At 45.4% G+C, this 23,231-nt stretch overlaps 1 protein-coding gene across 3 annotated transcripts; it reads left to right on the forward strand.

Moving 5' to 3' along the window:
• Positions 1-273: 273 nt before the first annotated feature.
• LOC108931245 (uncharacterized) lies at positions 274-19,298 on the forward strand. 3 transcript variants are annotated; one of them, XM_029248221.1, is made up of 11 exons: positions 274-788; positions 3,046-6,804; positions 7,883-7,994; positions 8,414-8,558; positions 8,951-9,135; positions 14,240-14,377; positions 14,644-14,725; positions 15,520-15,634; positions 16,215-16,313; positions 18,545-18,621; positions 18,820-19,298. In XM_029248221.1, exons 2-11 carry the CDS (start codon positions 3,064-3,066, stop codon positions 18,905-18,907), a joined length of 4,782 nt encoding a protein of 1,593 aa, XP_029104054.1. In that variant the 5' UTR covers positions 274-788; positions 3,046-3,063; the 3' UTR covers positions 18,908-19,298. The 3 variants fall into 3 exon arrangements, 2 of the variants coding, with proteins under 2 accessions (XP_029104054.1, XP_029104057.1); XR_003797276.1 differs by lacking the exons at positions 16,215-16,313; positions 18,545-18,621; positions 18,820-19,298 and having other exon boundaries at positions 275-788; positions 14,240-14,349; positions 15,520-15,596; XM_029248224.1 differs by lacking the exons at positions 15,520-15,634; positions 16,215-16,313; positions 18,545-18,621; positions 18,820-19,298 and having other exon boundaries at positions 14,240-14,349; positions 14,644-15,510.
• The last annotated feature ends 3,933 nt before the right edge of the window (positions 19,299-23,231 follow it).

Here is a 23,231-nt window from a genome sequence, read left to right on the forward strand (position 1 = left end):
TCTGCAGTTATCCGAAACCCGTAATGTTTTTGAAGAAGTCCTGATTGGGTCGAAATGACACGACGCGTCGCTTGCCAGCAAATCTAAGTGGTGAACATGCACCCTTGGTCAAGGCTGTTGTGTCCAAGACTCTCCAGGGGGTCTTCAATTTCCACTCAGAGGCACGTGTCTTTGTGCGCAAAGACGAGGGTCGTCGGTTATGAGGAGGCAGTTGTAGTTCGGCTCAGTCATCTCTCCGTGCCCCCACCCAGTCGTCTGGGAGGGGGTGGCCAACGGCACTTTGATACACACAGTGGCACTGCGATGCGTTGTCAAACTCAGGCACACGAGCAAAGTGTGACCATGCCACTGAAGGAGCTCCACCACTTCCTGTGGAAGACCTGGTAAAACTGCACTGCACCTTCCCTCCATGTGCACAGCAGCACAGTAAAAGCTTGTCTCCTGTCAGCACTGTTGCTGCGTTGAGCAACGGGACCTACGTGGAGTTTGAGATCTCTGGGCACCGAACCTACACCTCGCAGAGCTTCAGCTCCATCCAGCGCAGAGCAGGAAGTTCGCTGAATGCTTCTTTCTTGAGCGGCTTTTCGCACAAGTCGCAGTCACAGAGGAAGTCCTTGCTGTCGTCATAGCAACGTACAGAGGAACCTCGCCTATGGTGAAGAAAGGCAGCCAGCTCATAAAGCAATAGGACTGAAGGGCTTCGCAAGGAAGAGCTCGAGCACAGTGCATGTCAGTGGTAGCAGAGCAGCACCAGGTGCAAGAAGGACAGCGGGCAAAAAGAAAGTGAGGTAAGAGAGCCGTGCCGCTTGACCACTGAGTCTCCTGGATACTCGTAGCGAGGGCTGTTGTGACGAAGCAGGGCTTCCCTGGGAAGGCCGAGGCTCACGAGGCTCACGGTGTGACATGTGTGTCTGAGGAGGACCCTGCGTTGCGTGTGTCAGAGGTGCAGGGTGGGGCTGTCAGAGTGCTGATGTCAGCTCTTTCAAAGATCAAGTTTATGTTCAAGACGGTTTAACCCAAAATTTACACAGAGCATCGACCTGGTGGACAGATGACTGTCGGGTAGATATTACAGATTAACAAGGGACGAACAGCATCCCGAGGGACCAGGCGGTCACACAGCTCCACTTGCAGACCAATCATGGTGCCTTGCACAGAAAAGACACGGCGCACAAACATCATGGTCCTGAGATTGACATGGTCAGTTTTGTTCAGCAAAAAAGGAACGCATTTAACAAATGTCTCTGAGCTTGTGCTGTCTGTGGGTCTGTGCTGCGTGCCGAGTTTGTGCAGGAAGATGATCAGATAGCGGAGGATAAGATGAAAGTTACTTCCTGGTTTTGTGGTCTTTACTTAGTTGAACCACGCCGAGCCAGTGGTTTCCATTGCTGGCAGTGAAGGTCTCATAGCCTGGACTCCCTGGTTGTGGTCCATCTCTGCTCCTCAAAGAGCAGGAGTCCTGTTCCGAGGGGGCAGTGAACCTCTGGACTCAGTGGTTCCCTCCAGATGTAGACTCTGCTCTTGGCTTCCTTCCTCAATGTACAAGACGTTGGTTATGTGGGCGATGCTTCTGACAGCTGCAGACAGGGCTCCGTTTACACCCTGAGGCCTGGCTGTAGACGTGACAAGCAAGTCGGTCCAGATCCCCAACTAGAGAGCAAACCTCTGGCAGACCATAAGATCTCAGAGAAGGGATGGAGGAACCTAGTGAAGCCCCACGACCACCAGGCTGTGATGGCAATGCATGTTGAGCAACACGTGGCTCAGGAGGAGTGCTCTTGCGCTTGTGGTCTCGCATAAACACACAGTTCATTGTTGTGTGTGAAATGAAAGCAAGTGCTGCTCAGCCTGTCATCATGGTCATTGTGAAAGGAGGAAGCTGCTTTCTCAAGTGCAGAGGAACAGTGGAGGAGGAGCAGAGGAGGCGCAGAGCTTCGGTGGACTGTGACAAAGGCTTGTGACAGTCAAGGGAGAGCATTACCATGATTTCTTAGAATGTATTCATGTAACTATATTATATTTTTACAAGGAAGCCCTTTCTCAAAGGTACCATACTGTGATAGGTTTGTTCTTCACACTGTGCTACTGATAGTGGTTTAACCATTTATACAGGTGGGCAATTTTTACTCTATCAATTCATGGTAAACTCCTTGATCAAGGATACTGCTGCAGGAGCTGGGATTCAAACCAGTGTGCTTCAGGTTGCAGTGCAACACTTCTGGACACTAGGCCCCCTGGTGCCCCTGAACATGTACAACATCAGCTCTCAGGGGACCGTACAATTGTACGTGTTGAGTTGTCTATCAAGGAGCAAAACACTGGAACAGTAGATTGATTTCAAGGAACCGATAAGCTTGGAGCTTGCTCACACTTTGCATGCAAAGCAGCTTCTGTCCTTGGAGCACCGTCATGCACTTTGAGTGCTGGGGATACCAGACCATCTTTTCAGGAGATGGAAATCACTTCACACTCTGTGATCCAGAACTTCCTGTTGGTCTTCTCATCAGCTCCTTTAAGTGAGAAGGTCACAGAAACCATTATACTTGACCCTGGGCTTCTCTTCACCCATGTGGTTGCTCTGTTAACTATGACTTAGTTCAAAGGTCAAGTACATTTTCATACAGTATATCATATGCAGTAGTACTTTTGATCAAGGTATTTGACTTAATGTAATAAAATTACCTAGCTGTTTAATTGGGTAAAATCAGTATAATTTGTTAATTGTACAGACCTCACATGTAAGCCACCTTGGAGAAAGGGGTAAGACAAATGAATAAATAAATTCTTCCTGTTTTTTTCAGTGATTGTTGGAAGCCTGACTGGTTCCTATCAGAAAATAAAAAATATACAAATTCATATTTTTGCACAGTTTAAAAGAATTTAACTATTAATGAACAAATCACTACTTCTTGTCAGTGTTTACGCAAACAAGCTTGTGACACGTGACTTTGATATGATGGGTTGTGTCTCATGCAGAGAAGTATATATACTGATGAGTACAATTCAGCCAAGATGATCACTCTAATGCTTTGATTTGCATGTCAGGAACTGCTGTGAATCACAATGTCGGGCAAGAAGACGGGTAAAACCAGAAGGATGGGCTCCTCTCGTAAAGAACGCCAAGGCTTAGGCCGGATGAGCCACTACGAGGACCTGGAAGCCATGGAGGAGGAATCACAAGCTGGAGTTGAGAAGCAGGATGTGGGAAGAAGGCAAGTGGAGGACTCCACTTATGCATCTTTGGAGAGTAGAGTGCCATACAGAGAATCTAGTCCATCAAATGACCTTCTTTCAACAGATCAGCTCCACCTGTCCCACAGTGCTGTGCAAATAGGGCTGAAATTTGATCCTCTGTCTGTTGCACCTGAAAGTAGAACCTCAGGTTTTGGAGAGCAAGCCCTGGACTCTACTATGGGTATTTTTCTCCAATCACAAACAGAATGGCCTCCCAACCTTCAGAGCACAACTCCTCCTCCCCGATCAGTGACCACAGAGGAAAATGTCATCACTGCAAAGATCACTCAGGCTGATGTGACTCAGGCTGAGCTACCTACACATGAGGATAACAGGTCCACATACCCCACCACAGTCCTAAACACTCGTGTCCCAGAAGACTTATCTAACCCAGAAACCCATGGTATAGAAAGAAGGAGGAAGATGGGTTCAAGCCGCAGAAGCTCCAACAAGAGTGATATGTGGAGACGTGGAGGGGTTGAGTGGGATGTGGCAGATAGTTATGGAAAGGATCACAGACAGGAGAAAACTGAAAAGAAAGTGATAGAAACATCCAAAAAACTGCAGGAGGAAAAGGTCCCTAAATGGATAACCACTAGAGCTGAGGGACTTTATGGCCATGGTGAGGAAGGAAAAGAGGAACCTGCCCTTGTTGAGGATATGCATGCAGAACAGCCTTCATGCATAACAGAGAGACAAATCCCAGTGCCATATTCTGAATTTCAAGCACAAAGCATGTACACTGAACTAGATTGGCACAGCAGTCCATCACACGCAGACTTTGAGTCTAATCTTACTGGAAATCCAGACCATCTGAAAGATAGGATGCTTGATTCAGACCCTCCTGGAGGTGCTGTCCTAATCAGAAACCCACAGTTAACACTCTTTGGGGAAGAGTCTGGGGACCATATAAATCCTGTTCTACAGCACCACCAACCAAGCCACAGGTGTCTCCCAGATGAAAAGGGGCATGCAGTTGGTGGCTTTGAGCAAAAAAAGAGGAGAATGGCCTCCACACGTAAGATAGGGTGTAGCCTACACAAAGAAAAAGACATTGGGGCAGAACTAGGGGATTTCAGTGAACAGGTACTGCCTGATCTGAATGAGATACTAAGAGCTTCTAGGGGCTTGCAGGACATAGGTAACATTGAAGACAGCGAGAAATACACGGAAACAGATATGAGATTAATAATGAACATAGACACAGCGGTGGGAAATGAGAGAGAAATGCCCAGTTCAGAAGAGGACAATGACATCAAGGAGACAAAAGACGAAAGCCCAGCAGAAGAGGATGAGACAAAAGAAATTAAACAAGAGGGTTTGGGAGAGTCACAGGTTTTAAAAGATGAAGGTCCATTGGAGTACAATGCTATGCGTGAGAACAAAGAAGAAGATTTAGTTGACAATGTGACACATGAGTTAAAAGAAGAAGGAGGTCTCGTAGAACAAAACAAGACACTGAAGTTAATCAAAGAAAGTCTAGTTGAGGAGAATGATATTCAAGTGTTAAAAAAAGAAGGTCTAAAGGAAGATGATGAGATACAAATTATAATGGGACAAGGTGGTGAACAGAACAATCAATCAGTAAAGAGAGACAAAGACATTTTGGACCAAGATGTTTTAGAGGATGAAGAAACAAGTAAAGCAGGTCTTGAGAGGAAAGAGAAAAAAGAAGGAGATGCAGAAGAGGTAAAGGTGCTGAATGAAAAAGTAAGTGTGAAATTGTTTGGAGGTCAAGCAGAGAGTATAAAAGATGACCAGAGTTTGTTGGGTTCATTTTCTGTGGATGGATATCAAGAAGAGAATAAATCTGAAGAAAAAGACAGTAGATCTTTGGTGATCCATCAAGCACAAGGAGAAACCCTTACAGCCATTCCAGAAATAAAAATATCTCCTTTATTCAAGCCAACTGCTGCCCAAAATTTAGAGCAAACCTTGAATTTTGACCACACTCTAGATAATCACTCAGCAAACATTGGAAGAACGTCTCCAGGGAATGAACCTATTTCACCCACATCTGAACCACCCTGCACTGAGAACTTCATCATGGAGGACAGACAACCAACCCCAGGAAAAAGAAGAAAGATTGGATGTACTCAGAAGAACACCAGAAGAAAAGGAGATCAAGTTGAGGAAGATGGACCTGAAAACGCAACACAACATGAAGATGACGAGGGAGGTCTAAAGAAAGAAGTCAGAAATGAAGAGCTTGATGAACATACAGGTGTGGAGGTAATGACAGAGCTGTACAGAGAAGAGGTCCAACTGGACAAGCAATTAATTAAAAAAGAGAAGGAAGAGGAGGATCCCGAGAACATACCAAAAATGAGTCATAAAGGAGAAGTCATAATAAAAGAAGAGATAGACGTGAGCTCAGAAAAAACTGTGACTTTTTCATGTGAGATCTTTGGACTTCAGGCTACAGAACATAGCTTAGATGCTTGCAGCCTTACCAGTTTTCAGAGGAAAGCAGAGAAACCAGTAACAATTCAAGAAGCTTCCACCAACATTATGCTAGAAGAAAGCTCTAAAATCCTTGTTGATATCTCAGATAGAGAATGTAGCGGTATGAAGAAACGGAGAAAAATGGGGTCTTCTCGCAGGGGTGGCAGAGAAGAGAAGAAATGGCAAGAAGACAGAAGACACCTTGAGCACGCAGATACAGAGGTCAATAGCCAAGATAAAGGAGGAGCAGAGAGCACAATGGAGGTGAGAGAAAACATTGTGGAAGCTGAGACAGAAAGGACTGAAGAAAATGTGAAGTTGGCTATGGCAACGATGGTTGTTGTAAGCTCAGAATGTAGACCAAACACATTAGAAAAAGTAGAGGAAAAGTGGGAGAAGTCAGGAGAAGAAGAGTGTGGCTCTCTGGAATCCTCTGGACCTACATTTACAGAAAACAAGAAAGACACTGATGTCAACAGCTTGATTACCTGCCAAGGACTTATAGACAACTCAACAGCAGCTGGAAGTTCTACCAGCAACCTTCCAGTGCTGCAGAGTTCACAGCAACATGAGGACAGCTCACCCCAGGTAACCAGTTCTATGGGGAAAAGAAGAAAAATGGGTTCTTCTCGTAAGGGGGCCAAGGAGTGGCATAAAGAGCAAGAAAGTGAGAATAAGACAGTATCAGCAGAGGAACACAGAAAAGCAAAGAAGGACGAATTTGCCAAGGAAGGTTACATGACAGAAGTGTTGATTTTAACGAAGGAAGAGCAGCAAGGTGAGGTCAGAGCAGAGGAAAGAAACCTCATGGAAAAGTCCACCCTCTCTGTGAGGTCCATCCCAAACACTATGACGTCACAAATGGTGGAGAGTGCCGCTATGACTGGGCAGCCTGAGCTTCCAAACTTGCAAGGCACAGATGTGCAAGCAGTCAGGAGGAGAAAGATGGGCTCTAGTCGCAAGGATAAAATCAACCTGGGCAAAGGAGAGAGGGGACTCGAATGTACTAAAGATACAGCCACAGCAGAAGATCCTAACGTTGCTGCTGTTCTGCGGAGGATTCAGGAAGTCTTCAGCCACTCCACCTTCAAGGATAAGCAGTTCATCACCTTGCAAGACATTCAGGTGCTTAAATCGCCATCGAGATTCTTCACAGGCTACTGGGCAGGGGAGCTACAGGCAATTCATTATAGCTCAGCTGGTAACTATTTGGGCTGATCTGTATTAACTGTTTAGCACACCGCTGTTAATGTGGCTGACAATTTTCATACTTCAAATATTTATTCCATTCAAGCGATTCAGGCTCATTATTTATTAAAATACTGTGTTATCATTAGGTCATTAGGGACTGAAGTTTTTTAATGAACATATTGATGTAGAATTAAAATTCAGCCCTTATATTCTCAGCAATTTAAACCAAATATGTATTTTAATGGGACCAGCAACCAAATTGATTGAACTGAACTGAAATGCCCAAGGTTTTTTAAATCTACTGACTCCTTTACAGTTATGGGTCATGGGTCATGCCTGTAGTTAGGACAACAAAATAAGGCACAGTTCTTCTCTTTCAGCCATGTTTTCCAAAGAAATACATAAACATATATTCATTTAGCAGACGCTTTTCTCCAAAGCGACGCACATCTCATAGAAAATACAGTGTGTTCATTAAGAGAAACAGAGATGTAGTTGCAGACATGTGTAATTCTAAAGTACAGTTAGTTTGTTTCTTTCTACCATATGAACCAATGTTCATCACATGAGTGGCTGCATGAAACTTTATCCGAATATCGAAAATTCATGATCACCTTCCTAATAATTTTTTATTTAAATATTTACAGTACAGGGGGTGCGGTGGCGCAGTGGGTTGGGCCGCAGTCCTGCTCTCCGGTGGGTCTGGGGTTCAAGTCTCGCTTGGGGTGCCTTGTGACGGACTGGCGTCCCGTCCTGAGTGTGTCCCCTTCCCCCTCTGGCCTTACGCCCTGTGTTGCCGGGTAGGCTCCGGTTTCCCGTGACCCCGTAAGGGACAAGCGGTTCTGAAAATGTGTGTGTGTGTGTGTGTGTGTATTTACAGTACATTACACCAGTAGTTGTGTGAAGGCTTACCCGTTGTTCAACAGTTATGATCTCAAATACAAACCCTTTTTATTATTTTCGCCTTCAGGAAGTCTTACGTGTACAGTAACCTGGTTCATCTATGTTTCAGGACCTCAGCAGTGAGCTTGGACCCTGTGTTGAGGAGCTCCAGCAGGTGTTCCAGCAGTTGGATCAAAACCTCAGGGGGTTGGTGACCCCTGAGGATTTCGAAACAGGCCTCCGTGAGTCCACCCCACCCCTTCAATCTTAGACATCTGAAAAAATATAAATACATTAGAAATTATTAACTCGCCATTTCTTCCCCCTCACAGTAATGGATTATATAATATAGCTTCATAAAGAACTATAATTGATTCATGATTATGGGTAACAATATTTAAATGGCCTCTATCATGGCTGTCTAGCAACCACTGCCTTTTCATAATCATAATTAATAATCACCATGACTGGAATTACAATTTTCTGTTTAGCAGATGTATAATGAGCTCTAGTACAGAGGAAAAGGTGATTTTTATATGAAGATTACAAAGAGTAACACCTCCAGCACTTGCAGGATTCTAATTCCAGCTCACATGACATTGTAGTGACTGATCACTCAGAAGTGAAACTGTTGTCTCCTTTCATTTGCTCTTATCTTTAGGAGAGTTCTTCCAATTGAAGGCCTGTCCTCCTAATCTTATTCACCAATCACAAGCATCTGTGGGACTCGTGGAAATGGACCACACGCCTAGGCAGTACTTTCCTCCAGATTTGGAGCATCCAGGAGGACACAGCTTTCAGCAGGGGTAAGAGAGAGTGAAATGTGTGAGAGCTGAAATGTAATAGGTGTAAATAGTGAGGATACTATTATTATTTTCTGCACATTGACATACTTACTAACCCTTTAACAATGCCTAAAATTTTTTGCTTTGTTCCACAGCTGGTAATTTACAGAAGTAATTTTCTTTTAATGAATTTCCAAAGGGGTCCGGAATCTTTTGTTGTGTTATCTCATGTTGAAGAGGCATTATTTCTTATGCTCTTTATAACAGATAATAGCAGTTTTGTAAACCTAGACCTTTCCAACAATCTCTGTGTATTTGTGTGTCTGTGCATGTGGTGTATTTGTATTGTGTGTTAACTTTACACATCCTTATTCAGGTGAGCAGTGGAAACTAATTATAGCCTATTTCAACAGGCCTGCAGGTCCCCTAGGCTATAGCATTCTAGGATGGACAACCTCCGGGGGGACATTGTTGACGGAGGAAAACCCTGTCCCAAGAGTGGTCTCCCTCAGTCAGGCCAGCAACCACTGGCAGGAGGGTCAAGCTCTCTGGGACAAGAAGGCAGACAAGGCCAACAATGAGGAGACAGGGTCTTTCAGTAAGCACCAGGAGAGTGGAAGGAAACAGGGGGTGGAGCAACTGAGGGAAGAGCCAGGGTTGCTAAGCAAGGATCAGGAGACTGTAAAACAAAATTTTGAGGAACACCTCAAGGAGGAACAAGACACACTTGGAGAAGGACAAGGGAGACTCAGACAGCTTTGGCCTGAGAAAAGGGTAGATACAGGAAAAAATAAGGGAGGACAAAATAAGGGAGATTTAGAGGGAGAGAAAGGAAATTTGACTGGAGATAAAAAGGAAGACACTGTGGGAGAGAAAGAAGACTGGAAAGCAAATCCTTTAAAGGGTGGGGAGCAGAGGAAAGAACAGTGCTTAATAAGAGTTGAGGAAATAGATAAGAGGATAGGGGAAGGAGGTGAAGAGGGGAATAAAAAGGTAATGGTGCAAGATGAAAAAATAGAGGTCTCGTTAGTCCAAGGGAGAGAAGGAAGGGAAGAACAAGTTATTCAGAGAGAAGGACAAAAGGATGAGTGGAATATAATGGGTCAAAGGAGGATGGAGCAAACTGTACAGGGTATGGAAGAGAGGGAGGAAATAGTGAAAGAAGGTGAAGAAAGTGAGAAACAAGTCATGGAGAGAGGTGAGAAGAACAAGGAAAAGTTCAAAGTGGAGGGCGGTGAAGAGTGGGAGGAACTTGTTGAGGGAAGTGAGGAAAATGAGGAAGATGTGAAAGCAAACGAAGATGATGAGAAGGAGAAGGGTTTAAAAGAAGGAGTTGAAAAAAAGGACAAACAAGTTGAGGAGACCTGTGAAGAGAGAGATGAACAAGTTGTGCAAAGAGGTGAAGAGAAGGAAGAGCAAGCTGTGGAAGGAGGTGACAATAGGGAGAAACAACTTGTGGAAGAATGTGAACAAAGGAAAGAAGGAGTTGCAGAGATTGGTGAAGAGAGCAATAAACAAGTAGAAGAAATAGCTGGAACTGAAGAATTCTTGAAAATGAAAGGAGGTGAAGACAGGGAGGAACAAGCAGAGGATGAACATTTAGTGGAAGAAAGTAATGAGAGAGAAAAACAAGTTGGAGAGAGAGTAAAAAGGGAAAAAATGAAAGTGGAAGGAGCTGAAAAAAAGGATGAGCAGTTGGTGAAGGAGGAAAAACAAAGTGTAGGGGTTGATGAAAAAAGGAAACAAAGCAAGGCACAAACTGTGGAGGGAGGTGAAGAGATAGAGGAACAAGTTCTAGTAAGAGGTGAAGAGAAGGAGGAACAGGTTGTGGAGACAGTAAATGGGGTAGAGTTAGATGTGGAGGTAACTGAAGAAACTGAAGAGCAGTTGGTTGAAGGAGGTGAAAAGAGAGAGGAACAAGTTGTAGAGGGAGGCAAAGAAAGAAAGGAACTATTTGTTGAAGAAGGTAAGGAGCAGGAGGAAAAAGTTGTAGAGGGAGATGAAGAAAGGGATGAGCAAGTAGTGAAGACAATAAAAAGGGAAGCGGTAAAAGTAGAAGAAGGTGAAGAGAGAGAGGACCAAGGTGTGGAAAGAGTAGAAAAGCAAGATTTGAAAGTAGAGGTAGTTGAAGAAAAGGAGGAGGACTTGACGGAAGGAGGTGAAGAGAAGGATGAACAAGCTATAGAGGGAGGTGAAGGAGGGCGGACACAGGTGTTTGATAGAGATGACGAGAATGGGCAACAAGGTTTGAAGGGAGGAGTACAAAACAAGGAAGAAGTTGAAGAAGGTGAGCAAAGGGAGAAACAAGTTGTAGAGGGAGATGAAGAAAGGGATGAGCAAGCAGTGAAGAGAATAAAAAGGGAAGGGGTAAAAGTAGAAGGAGGTGAAGAGAGAGAGGACCAAGCTGTGGAAAGAGTAGAAAAGGAAGACAGGAAAGTGGAGGGAGTTGAAGAAAAGGAGGAGCACTTGGTGGAAGGAGGTGAAGAGAAGGATGAACACGCTGCAGAGGGAGGTGAAGGAGGGCAGAAACAAGAAGTGGATAGAGATGACGAGAATGGGCAACAAATTTTGCAGGGAGGAATTGAAAATAAGGAAGAAGTTGAAGAAGGTGAGCAAAGGGAGGAACAAGTTGTAGAGGGAGATGAAGAAAGGGATGAGCAAGTAGTGAGGAGAATAAAAAGGGAAGTAGTAAAAGTAGAAGAAGGTGAAGAGAGAGAGGACCAAATTGTGCAGGGAGATGAAGAGCGAAAGGAACATGTAGTGAAGGGAATAAAAAGGGAAGAGGTGAAATTGCATGGATATGGAAAGAGGGAGGATCAAGTTGTAGAGGGAGGTGAAGAGAAGGAAGAACAAGTGTTGGAGACATGTAAGGAACAGAAGGAGACAGAACTAGAACAGGAGAAACAAGTTGTTGTGGGATGTGGGGAGAACGGGAAAGATTTCAAAGTGGATGGAGTTGAAGAGAAGGAGGAACCAGTTCTGGAGGGAGATGAAGATCAAAAGGAACAAGTAGTGAACAGAATAACAAGAGAAGAGTTGGAATATGCTATTCAAGCTGTGGAAACTGATCAAATGGAAGTCCCTCTTACAGACTCTCGATGGCTATGCAAGACATCGAAATTACAGCAAATGGTCCACCTTGGTGACACACTCAATGATTTGAGGAGCATTGGGAGATTTCAAGAAGACGACAGTCCTCCCAAGTCTGCAAACAGTGTTGAGGACCATGAGTGGATCTGGCACAGTGAGTTGTTGAGGAAGCAATGCTCCTTTAGTAGGGAAGAAGAGGAAGTGCAGAGTTGGGATGTTTGGACTGAAATAAGGGGTGATGGATCGGAGTTGCGAGCACAAAGGGAAGGGAGAGAGCAGGAAGGAGAGATGGTTGGGGAGGATGTTCTTTACTGGGAGGACTGGAAAGAAGAAAGATGTCAAAGAGAGATCACTCACGTACTAGGAGAAGAGCTTTACCCCATCCTGGAGGAAAATGAAGCCGAAAGTGAGTCGACAGTAGATAACCGGAAGTGTGATCAGGATGCTTCACACAGTCAGTTAAAGACAGACCACCATAAAATTTACAAATCATATGATATTGAAAATGAGTTTGTTTTGTTAGAATTTGGTTCTTTTTGCTCTAATGTTACTGTGATCCTTGAAGATGATGAAGAAAAGGATCGAGTAAAAAGCATTGAGAATGAGAAAGATGGGGCGAGAGGCACAAATCAGGAAGGCGAAAAAAAAAACTATGAAGGCTGAATCAGAACAAAAGATGCAAAAGATGGAAGCAAAGGGTGAGGAGTATTTCAGAGGAGTGGAAGGAACACTTGGAGAAAGCAAAGAGCAACATGCAGAAATGGGAAATGCACAAAAACAGCAAAATCTGAAAAAATGGCAAACATCTGAAGGAGAGTTTCCAGGAATAAACAGGGAAGAAGAGAACAGAGGAGCAGTGAAGGGAAGAGAAATCGTAGAAGTAATGTATCCAGAAGTACAGGAAGAAGATAATCAAGAGAGCAGAGAAAGAGATGGAAAGGAGAAAACCTTATGCAAAATGGAAGCTGAAGACCTCCATTTTTCTGAAGGCTGGGTAGCACAGATGGATCTTGAAGTAGACAAGAAAAACGACAAAGGGATCAGAAAGAAAGAGCTGGATGTTACATCGGAAGTGGACAAAGTAGAACTAGACAAGCAAGTGGGAGAGGTGAAGGCTGAAGAGGAAGGACAACAGCAACAGCTGGAAAGAGACAGAGTGGATGAGATGGAAAAGATCAACAAAAATGGATTCAGTAAAGAAGAGAGAGAAACAGAAAGAGAGAGAAGCACAACTGGGGATGTACCGGTAGAAAGGTGTGAGGAAGAGAATGTGGTCCTTGGAGAGATTTCACAAACACTTATGAAAGAAAGCATCACTCAATATGATGAGATCTTGAAAGAGAACCAACAAAGCAAAGCTGAAATGATGGAAGACAATCACAGTAAAGTAAATGGAAAGACAGGAGAAGATAATGATCTGAACACAGCTTCTACAGAAGAATCAAAACGAGGACACTGGAGTGAAGAAAATCTTCAATTGGAGGAAATACCTTTACAGAAAAAAATGAAATGGGTGTGGGGTATGGAAAGAAAGGGTTTAGAATATGTAAAGGTAGATGGAGAGCAGGGGATGGGTGAGGAGTATGGAGGGGCAAAAGAAGAGGAGATGCATGTGAGGCGTAGGGAGACAGGAGAAGAGGTGATGGGTATTGGATATGGAGAGACAAAAGAAGAGGACAAGATGGGGGTCAACTATACAGAGGAAACAGAGGAGGAAGTCAAGTATCCTGGCTTAGCTGAACAGGTGGACTGGTTGAACTTTCCAGAAAATGTCTTCACTGAATGTATGCCTGAAGTCCCAGATGACAGCAGGGCAAACAGCATGGCCCATTATGCCCAAAGCAAACAGGAAGCTGCTGAGGTGTTAACCAGCACTGAGGCTAGAGATCAGGAGAGCTTTGTGTTTAATGCAGTGGTGGGATCTGGTGGTGAACTAGCTGTAGATCAGGATGCTGAAAACAGGACAGCTTATGAGGACAGCTGGAAAGTTGAAACATGTGGGAAAGAACTAGATCTGCAGGAAGGTATCCCATGTTCAGAGCCAGCATTCAAGGAGAAGATGTGGAAGGAGACAGAGGCTGCAAGGATGGAAGACAAGTTTGAGGACAGGCTTTCGGAAAGTCATGTCCTTCTCAGAAAAGGTGACATAGAGAATAAGCTTGTAGACAATAAAAGGAGAAACAAGGTGTGTGACACTCGAATTCAAGCAGAGAAGCAAGCTGTGGAATGTGAAGATATAGCACCAGTCGAAATAATTAATGTGAAAAAAGTAGTTGAGACATTCAGCTCTGAGACTGAAAAAGAGAAATCAGTAGAGCAGCAAATAACTAGGAAGTACAAGATGTGTCAGGAAGGTGAGAAACTGGAGCAGGTTAATGGGAGAGACAGGAAGACATCAGAGGAGGTTCGAGAGGATGAGGAGCTGAGAGGAGTAGCCATGCAGATCTTTGAGGAGATAGAGCAAGAGATAAAACAGGAGCTCATGGGGGTTAGGGAGGCCCAGCAAAGGGTGGGAGAAGAAAAAATGAGCCGCAGCCTTGGGGCAATAGGTGAAGGAAGTTCAATGGCTCTTCACGGCGATGGACAGCGAGCTCTTGGCTGTCTCCCTGCAGGCGATTGGAGTCCACCAGCATCAGGCCCAGATCTCCTGTACAATGTGGTTCTGGTTGGGAACAGCAGCGTGGGCAAGACTTCCTTCATGAAGCGCCTCCAGAGTGGGGAGGTGAGCCTGGACCACTGCGCTACCATCGGTGAGTCTGGCTGATAAAGCCAGAGATGGCTGATCCAGGAGAACACATATGGGAGGTCTGTTAGAAATCTCAAGGTTTTGATGACCAATGAGTTGGGTTTTCTCCTTTTAGTTTGTGAATACAGAGAATTTAGGATCTTCTCCCTAGACTGATAGGTGTTATCAGTGGAACACTGGACCTTCTCAGTGGAATATTGAATTTTGTAGCATGATACTTATCCATGTTGTGTAGCTGTGTCTGTTTCTCTTTGTGTGTTTGTGTGCCAGGTCTTGACAGCTGTATCCAGGCTATTATGATAGATGGTCAACGTGTCCTTCTGCAGCTCTGGGATACAGCTGGACAGGAAAGGTGAGACCTCCTCCTGAAGTCAGAAATCAGCCTCATCACGCGGTCAACAGGTCGCTCCACAGAGTGCTCTTCAAAGATGAAACAATCCCAACGATACAATTGCTACTACAGATGGTCACTGGTCCATGGCGCCCCGCTGTGCGCACCCCCAGAGGGATGCCCTTTAATGTGCATTTATTTTTTTATTGAAAAAAATTACACATCTTGTATGATTCCAAAAGGTGTCTGTCACTTAACGCCACTGTAGAACCTTTATAAGGAGAGCATAAAACAGCAAAAGTAGCCATAGAACCCATGCAATCCTACAAGGAAACTGTGTGTGGTGCCGCCGTTACACACCTTCTCTTTTTCCTACTCTATGTGTCGCCCTGTTCGTGGCTCTCCTGCCGCTCCCGCCCGAGCACTCAGCGTACACTCGGTGTACCTGGAGCATGCCGGAGGCCTCGTACCTGCGCCGAGCCCCCGTTCGGGACGTGCTGCCCAGTGCCTGCAGGGTTTGGACATTAGTGGGCAATATATATTCTTGAGCAAATGACGAATGGTGCGGGGCGCTTATGAAATTACCATTTTTTGATGTGGCGTCTCATCCTACAACGTTGCGTCCCTTGTGTATCACTTTGCTTTAGATCTGCTAGGGCCACAAAGTGTGGGCTGGTCTGACATGGTCCGACTTCCTGTTTCCTCTCTTCATTCAGCCAACGGTCCTAATTTAAAAATTGACTGTGCAGACCTGAAGGTCATAATAATAATAATAATAATAATAACAATAATAAATGTGAGACTCTCCTCCTCAGGTACCACAGCATCACCAAGCAGATCCTGCGCAAAGCCCAGGGACTCCTGCTCATGTATGATATCACTTCCTCACAGAGCTTCTCTGGGCTTCGCTACTGGATGTCCTGCGCTGAGGTACTCTCCACAAACGTGCAGTACCCTCACTCTGCGGTCACACAGGACCTGGTCAACGTGTTGCACTTGTGTCCAAAAAGGCCTGAAGAGGTCTTGCTCTTGGTCCTGCTCCATGGAACCGTGCAATTGTTCTCGCAACATCCAAATGTAGCAGGGTGATGATGATGACATCTACATCAAGATTTATGTACCATATTGTAATCTTTAGTACTGTACAGTATGTGGCATTTCGTGACTAAGGTGTGCTGAGAGTAGAGCACCAGAGTCTCAGAGTAACTCGCTCCTCCACACGTCCGCCATGGCCTCACCACTCATTCCTCATGAGTCTCCGGCCGACACACTTCGCCGTCCACCTTGACTTTACGCTCGTTTTGGAAAGAGTTTCTGCACAATTCCGCCATGTCGCTGTTTATGACTCAAGAGCCCCACTCTGGAGGAGGCACAGTGAGAAGGTTCAAAGTTACGCTTTCGAAGCATTTCAACAAGTTGCTGAACAGCATGGCTCCTCCAGGCTCTGAAGACAAAGCTGCTCCCGCAATGCCGAGGTCTCACGCTTTCACCTTCATTTTGTCTTTCACAGGAAGGGGCCCCAGATGATGTTGTCACGATGTTGCTGGGCAACAAAAACGACAGCCCCCAGCGAGAGGTTCCTCGTGACGAGGGGGAGAAGCTCGCTGCGGTACGTACACCTCACACATGTCCGCTGGACCCCTTTTCGTTCGGAGCATTTATTGCTGTGCCGAGAAAGTCCTTGTACGCTTCTGCGTTCCGGTGAGCGGTTTAGTAGTAGGGCGTCCAGAGACAAAGTGTCCGACGAGTTCTCTTTCGCTCTTTACATCCCCATCAAGAAGTAGAACTTCGCATCCCAGTGATCCGTCACTGAAGCGGAAAACACTTGACGTTTCTTTTGTTTCATATACATATTTATTTCATATGCATTTTATATATATGTTTTGTTTTTTTACATTTACATGTATATGTATTCATTTATCAGACACTTTTTTCCGACGTGACAAATGTCTCATAGAAAATACAATGTGTTCATTACATTAGGAGGAAGGGACACTTAGATACAGACGTGTGATTCTAAAGTACAGTTTGTTTCTTTCTACTATATGAACCAATGTTCATCACATGAGTGGCTGTGCAAAGGTTTATCCGTTATTCCGCAGTTATAATCGTGAAATTAAACAAAACATTTACACACTAGGGGATGTGGTGGCGCAGTGGGTTTGACCGGGTCCTGCCCTCTGGTGGGTTTGAGTCCTGCTTGGGGTGCCTTGCAATGGACTGGTGTCCCGTCCTGGGTGTGTCCCCTCACCCTCCAGCCTTACGCCCTGTATTGCCGGGTTAGGCTCCGGCTCACCACAACCCCACACAGGACAAGTGGTTTCAGACTACGTGTGTGTGTGTGTGTGTGTGCATTTACACACTTATCATGCACTTACATCATGGGAGAAGTGAGCCTGCTTTGCGCTGTGTATTATAATTATACACATTTCTTGGGTAACTGAAGTTGTTTCACTCATTACTTATACAACTTTCTACTTATTTCACTCTCTAACATGTAATTTACATATTCATATGCTTGATTACTTTGCATGTGTACATAGGTGGTGTGTGTGTGTGTGTGTGTGTGTGTGTGTGTGTGTGTGTGTGTGTGTATGTATGTTATACACTGTGTGTTGCTGCAACAAAAGTGAATTTCCCTTTCAAGTGAAACTTTCATTCATTACACGTATAAGGTGCACACACACACACACACACACACACACACACACACACACACACACACACACACACACACACACACACAGTTTACAACCGTTTATTCCGAGCAGGGTCGTGCCAAACTGGAGCCTAACCCGGCAACACAGGGCGCAAGGTTGGAAGGGAAGAGACACACCCAGGGTGGGATGCCAGTCCATGGCAAGGCACCCCAAGCAGGACTCAAACTCCAGACCCACCAGAGAGCAGGATCCAGCCAAACCTGTTGTGTCACCACACCCTCCCCGTGTAAAAGGCCCGCAGTGTTTCTCACTTATGCACCTCTTGACTGGAGCTCCTACACACCAGCAAGGAAACCTACTGAGTTCTTTCCTACTTTGAATCCTTTTCAATGCACCATATCTCTTTTACTCGCTATCCGAGATTTAAATGAGTCAGTCACTCAGTCACGTTCCTGTGTTTGTGGAAGCAGCACAGAGCAGGTGAACAGGAGCCTGTGGAGTTTACTGTGATGGAATGGTGTCTTCCCTCCCCTTCACCCCCTCCCCAAACACTCTGCCTCTGACTGGTTGCCTTTGCCAAGCACTTACTGGACACTTTTGCATGTGAAGGACACAAAACAGCAGTGTGTAATTACACAACTCTGATCACAGACAGTTGCAACCTGATGGTGTAGACATGCTGATGTCATCTCTGCTCATGGTGTGTTGATGGGGTGTTGTGTTTGATTTGTCAAAGCGTGTGGGCATGTGGACACCATGTTCTGGTGACATGATGAACATATTGTGGCACACAGCACCATGGGTTTAGATGGGGCGAATGAGGACACAGAGGCAGCGTTCATGACAAACAGTTTATTAGAACACCAGCACCAGGGAAATAATGCCCTCAGTCCAAGAACCCCGTTTCCTTCAGGACCTGTATCTACAGCCAACCTTCCCAGTCCGCTTAGCAGCCCCAGGCTCGCTCACTCACTTACTCTACACACTGGCAGACACAGTCACCCCACCATTTTCCCCCTAAGTGCCCCCAGTGGTTACACATGCTCATTTCACATTATTATTCCCCATAATGCAACTATTTACATTTAGGAGTTGCCCTCCTAAAACAGTAACGTGGGGTCGTTACAATATTCATGGTGAACGTGATGACAGCAAGCTCTGTTTGACTGGCCTCCTGCAGGAGTTCAACATCCCTTTTATGGAGTGCAGCGCCGCCTCCGGTGACAACATCACGAACTCTATGGAGACCCTTGCGAGGTGAGTCGTCTTCTGTCACTGCCTCAGCTCCTTAACCATCAGGCCAGCACAAGATCACACAGTGGTTAATGACATGCACTGTTGGCATGAGCATAGCTTCTTGGAGCTCCTGAATGACTGCAGTGAAAGTACCCTGCAGGCTGGATGAGTCAAAGAGCCGGTGGTGTGAACCTCCGCCCTGTGTCTCTGTGCCACCAGGATGCTGAAGCATCGCCTGGACCAAAAGGATGAACCTCCCCTGTTGCTGCACAAGGAGCAGCCAAAGAAGAGGTTCGGCTGCTGCTGATTGGACGGAGCAATGTGGGAGCAGTCACATGATGTACCTGATGGGCCATGATGATGTCATCCTGCTGAATTTGCTTCTTCCAATGCTGCAAACAAAAATTTGTATCTCTCACTCTATAATTACAAGCTGTTATATTATAATCTTTATGGTCAGCATAAAATGGTCAAAATAATCACTGTGACAGTTTATAGAGCTCGCATAGTTACAGGATCTAAAGGGCAACACATTTATTTCATTTTTTATTTTATTTGTTCTTTGTCACATTGATACTTTAACAGAAATATAAATTTAAAAATACATTCAAGTTGTTTATAACTGGAATTATGGATTTATTTTCTGTTATGAAGCATGAAATATGTTTAAATGAATAAATGTAGGGGGGTGCGGTGGCTCAGTGGGTTGGACCACAGTCCTGCTCTCCGGTGGGTCTGGGGTTCGAGTCCCGCTTGGGGTGCCTTGCAACGGAGTGGCGTCCCGTCCTGGGTGTGTCCCCTCCCCCTCCAGCCTTGCGCCCTGAGTTGCCGGGTTAGGCTCCGGTTCCCCGTGACCCCGTATGGGACAAGCGGTTCTGAAAATGTGTGTGTGTGTGTGTGAATAAATGTAAATGTTTATTGCATGGCTGAGGTAGCTATTTTCTTCAGCATTTCTTGATATCAGAGACCAAATTGAAACACAGCAGTTCTTTCAGTTATTTCTTTAGGGGAGTATTATAATGTGTTTATTCACCTACGAAAAGTAAAGAAATAACCTTGTTAAGAGATGTCAAGAAACTGGAGAAATGCATGCTATACGTGGGTGTTGGAACAAATCAATAGCCACTTTGAACTTAAGTTCATTTAATTAACCACTTTGAGCCTGTGAATTGTGTTTGCAGCCATGCCGTATAAAGAGCATCGTTTCCCTCAAAGTTACCGACAGAGGATAACCAAGAGGGCACAGCCTCCCTTGCAGAAAGAAAGAAAGAAAGAAAGAAAGAAAGAAAAAAAAAGAAAGCTGCGTCTACATTCTCAGCATTATATGGAACCTATTTATGGAAACTAATCTGATCATTGTTAACGGTGGACTCCAGCAAGGGTGTGTCTTCTCTTGCGCATGTACTCATGGACTAGGTCAAGGGGCAGTGGGACTTCGGAGGGAATCCTGGTTGGAGATATTAGGTTTGCAATGTATGTGGTCCTGTTGCCCTCATCAGAATGTCACCTTCAACGTACTGCAGACCATTTCACAGCTGAGAGTGTTGCAGTTAGGATGCAGGTGACAACCTACAAATGTGATGTGTTTGATCTCACCTTACATTTACATTTATTCATTTAGCAGACGCTTTTCTCCAAAGCGACATACATCTCAGAAAAAGTACAATTTATGCATTACATTAAGAGAAGGAGAAATAGCTTCAGACATGAAAGTCTCATGCAAACCTAGTTTGTTACCTACCACTTGCTGCACCGAGGTTCATCATTTGAGTAGGTGCATAAGACACAACATAGGCAAATCCCGATACCCTCCCACCAATTTATTTATTTTTTTATTTATTTATTTAAATATTATAAGATACACAAATGAGCAAATACAATGCCAGAGTAATGGCTAAATAAAAGTTGTATCTGGGGATGCTTATGGAGTTACAATGGGTGAACAATTATGCCATAAATGAGCTGGAGAGATCTTGGGGGAAGTGGATCTGGAAAAGGTGAGTTTTCAGACCCTTCTTGAATACAGACAGCGTTTCCGCAGTTCTGAATGACAGGGGAAGATCATTCCACCACAACAGACCTAGAACCGAGAACCTCCAAGCTTTACCTTTCATGCGCGGGACCACCAAGTGAGCAGAAGTAGACGAGCAAAGGGGCCTGGCTGGGGTGTAGCGGTTGATTAAGTCTTGTAAATAGCTGGGAGCAGTTCTATTGATGCATCTGTACACAGTAACCAGGGTTTTGAATTTGATTCGGGCAGCTATAGGAAGCCAGTGCGGAGAAATGAGTAGAGGAGATACATGGGAGCGCTTTGACAAATCAAACACAACTCGTGCAGCAACATTCTGTAGAAGCTGCAGAGGTTTGATGGTGGTAGCAGGAAGGCCACACAGGAGAGGGTTGCAGTAGTCCAGACCGGAAGTCACCATGGCCTGGACAAGTAGTTGGGTGGAGTCAATAGTGAGGTAGAGACGGATCCTACGAATATTATGCAGGATGTATCTGCAGGACTGGGTTGTGGCTTCGATATGTTGAGAGAATGACAGACTCGCATCAATCGTTACTCCCAGACTCTTAGCCAAGGAAGCAGGCGAAATGAGTGAGTTGTCCAGTTTGATCGACAGATCGTGACAAGAGGACAGGCCAGCTGGGAAGTAAAGAATCTCTGTTTTAGAGAGGCTGAGTTGGAGGTGGTGATCATACATCCATGAAGAGATGTCCGAGAGGCAGGCAGCAATGTGTGCGGAGATGTCTGACGCACCAGGTGGAAAGGAGAGGAAGAGCTTGGTATCATCAGCATAGCAGTGGTATTTGAATCCATGGGAGGCTATGACCGGACCGATGGAGGAGGTGTAGATTGAGAAAAGAAGAGGACCCAATACCGAGCCCTGCAGAACACCGGTTGAGAGAGGAAGAGGAGAAGAACAAGACCTCCGCCAGACCACTTGATAGGATCTGTCAGAGTGGTTGGACTCAAACCATCTCAGTGCTGCACCTTTGATCCCAAGTTGACCAAGAGAGGAGAATAGAATCCGGTGATTGACAGTGTCGAACGCTGCAGACAGATCGAGGAGGATGAGGACCGATTAGAGGGAGGCAGCTCTAGCAGCTTGAAGAGTGTCAGATACCGCCAGAAGGGCAGTCTCAGTGGAGTGACCAACTTTGAAACCAGACTGATAACCATCGAGGAGACTGTTCCAGGTGAGGAAATCAGACAGTTGATCACAGGCTGCCTGCTCTAGGGTTTTAGACAGGAAGGAGAGGAAAGAGACCGGTCTGTAATTTTCAACCAATTTGGGGTCCAGGGAGGGTTTTTTTTCACAGAGGTGAAATTAGAGCTGTTTTGAAGGCAGCTGGGAAACAGCCAGAAGAGAGTGAGGAGTTGAAGATTGTAGAAATTAAGGAGGAGAGTTGTGGGGAAATGTTCTGAAGGAGTGATGATGGGAGCGGATCAAATGAGCAGGTGGTGGCTCTGTGCAATATCAGGAGGTCAGCGACTTCAGATTCGGAGAGCGGCTTGAATTTGGAGAGGACAGCTTTGCAGGGGAGTTCCAGCATGAACCGGGCAGGTTGATGGTGAGAATATATCAGTGATCGCTTTGACTTTATCTCTGAAAAACAAAGCAAAGTCTTCAGCAGTAAGAGAAGAGGGAGGAGGAGGTGGTGGGGGACACAGAAGGGGTGAGAAGGTGGCAAAGAGTCTGTGTGGTTTTTTGGATGCAGACTGTATTTTGTTGTAGAAGAAGGAGGTTTTAGCTGAAGAAACAGCAGACTGAAAAGCAGCTAAGAGTGACTGGTAAGCATCCAGGTCTGATAGAATTTTGGATTTATGCCATCTTTGCTCTGCTGCCCGCAGTTTGGTCCTATTTGCATGTAAGGTATCAGACAGTCATGGCGAAGCAATAGGGAGTGCTGGTCTAGAAGACAGAGGACAGAGAGAGTCAAGGGTGGAAGATAGGGCAGAGAAAAAAGTGTTAGTGGCATAATCTGTAGATAGATCTGAGAATTGTGGAGCAAAAGGGAGAGTGGCCAGAGTAGCAGAGGCAAAGCAGGAAGGTGAGAGAGATTTTAAGTTGTGGCAAAAGGTGTCAATGGGTGCATGAAGAGACGAGGAGTTAATGGGGAGGGAGGGTTGCAAGTAAATGAAGAAGTGGTCAGAGGTATGCAGTGGAGTGACAGAGAGGACGGGTCCAGTGAGAGATGGGAGGCATAGGCTGGTATAAAGTCAGCTTTTCTCACAGCAGTCTGGCAGTTCCAGAGACCCATGGAGAAAGCAAAGCAAGATGAAAGGTTTGACAGGTGAGGATAAACCAGATTACTGTAGCAGCGAGAGCACCCAGGTCTCTGGCGGTGGCGAAATTGCACGGCTCACTTACCATAGAAGACTTTGGTGGTCGACATGTTGGACATATGTTCCCTTGAGGACAACTGTAACAGTGGCCTTCCTCAGTGGACTCCCGCAGGTAGACTCCCTTGTCTTTGCACCCCGAACCTTCACACTAAGAGGCTGCTGCAACCGCTGCCGTTACGGGTCACCAGCTGCTTTTTAAACTGGGGTATTGCCTATCAGCTGACTTCCTAATCGAAACTGAAACTACACCAACAATGGCAACCAAAACAAACAACCAACC

The sequence above is a fragment of the Scleropages formosus genome, chromosome 2 (assembly GCF_900964775.1).
Source record: "Scleropages formosus chromosome 2, fSclFor1.1, whole genome shotgun sequence".
Taxonomy (NCBI): Eukaryota; Metazoa; Chordata; class Actinopteri; order Osteoglossiformes; family Osteoglossidae; genus Scleropages; species Scleropages formosus.

What these genes read in the sequence shown, in the direction of transcription:
- LOC108931245 (XM_029248221.1), top strand. Translation starts at nt 3,064, where the DNA reads ATGTCGGGCAAGAAGACGGGTAAAACCAGAAGGATGGGCTCCTCTCGT. An exon ending in AGGGGGAGAAGCTCGCTGCG is followed by an intron (nt 16,314 to 18,544) that starts GTACGTACACCT and finishes GGCCTCCTGCAG; the next exon opens with GAGTTCAACATCCCTTTTAT. An exon ending in TCTATGGAGACCCTTGCGAG is followed by an intron (nt 18,622 to 18,819) that starts GTGAGTCGTCTT and finishes CTGTGCCACCAG; the next exon opens with GATGCTGAAGCATCGCCTGG.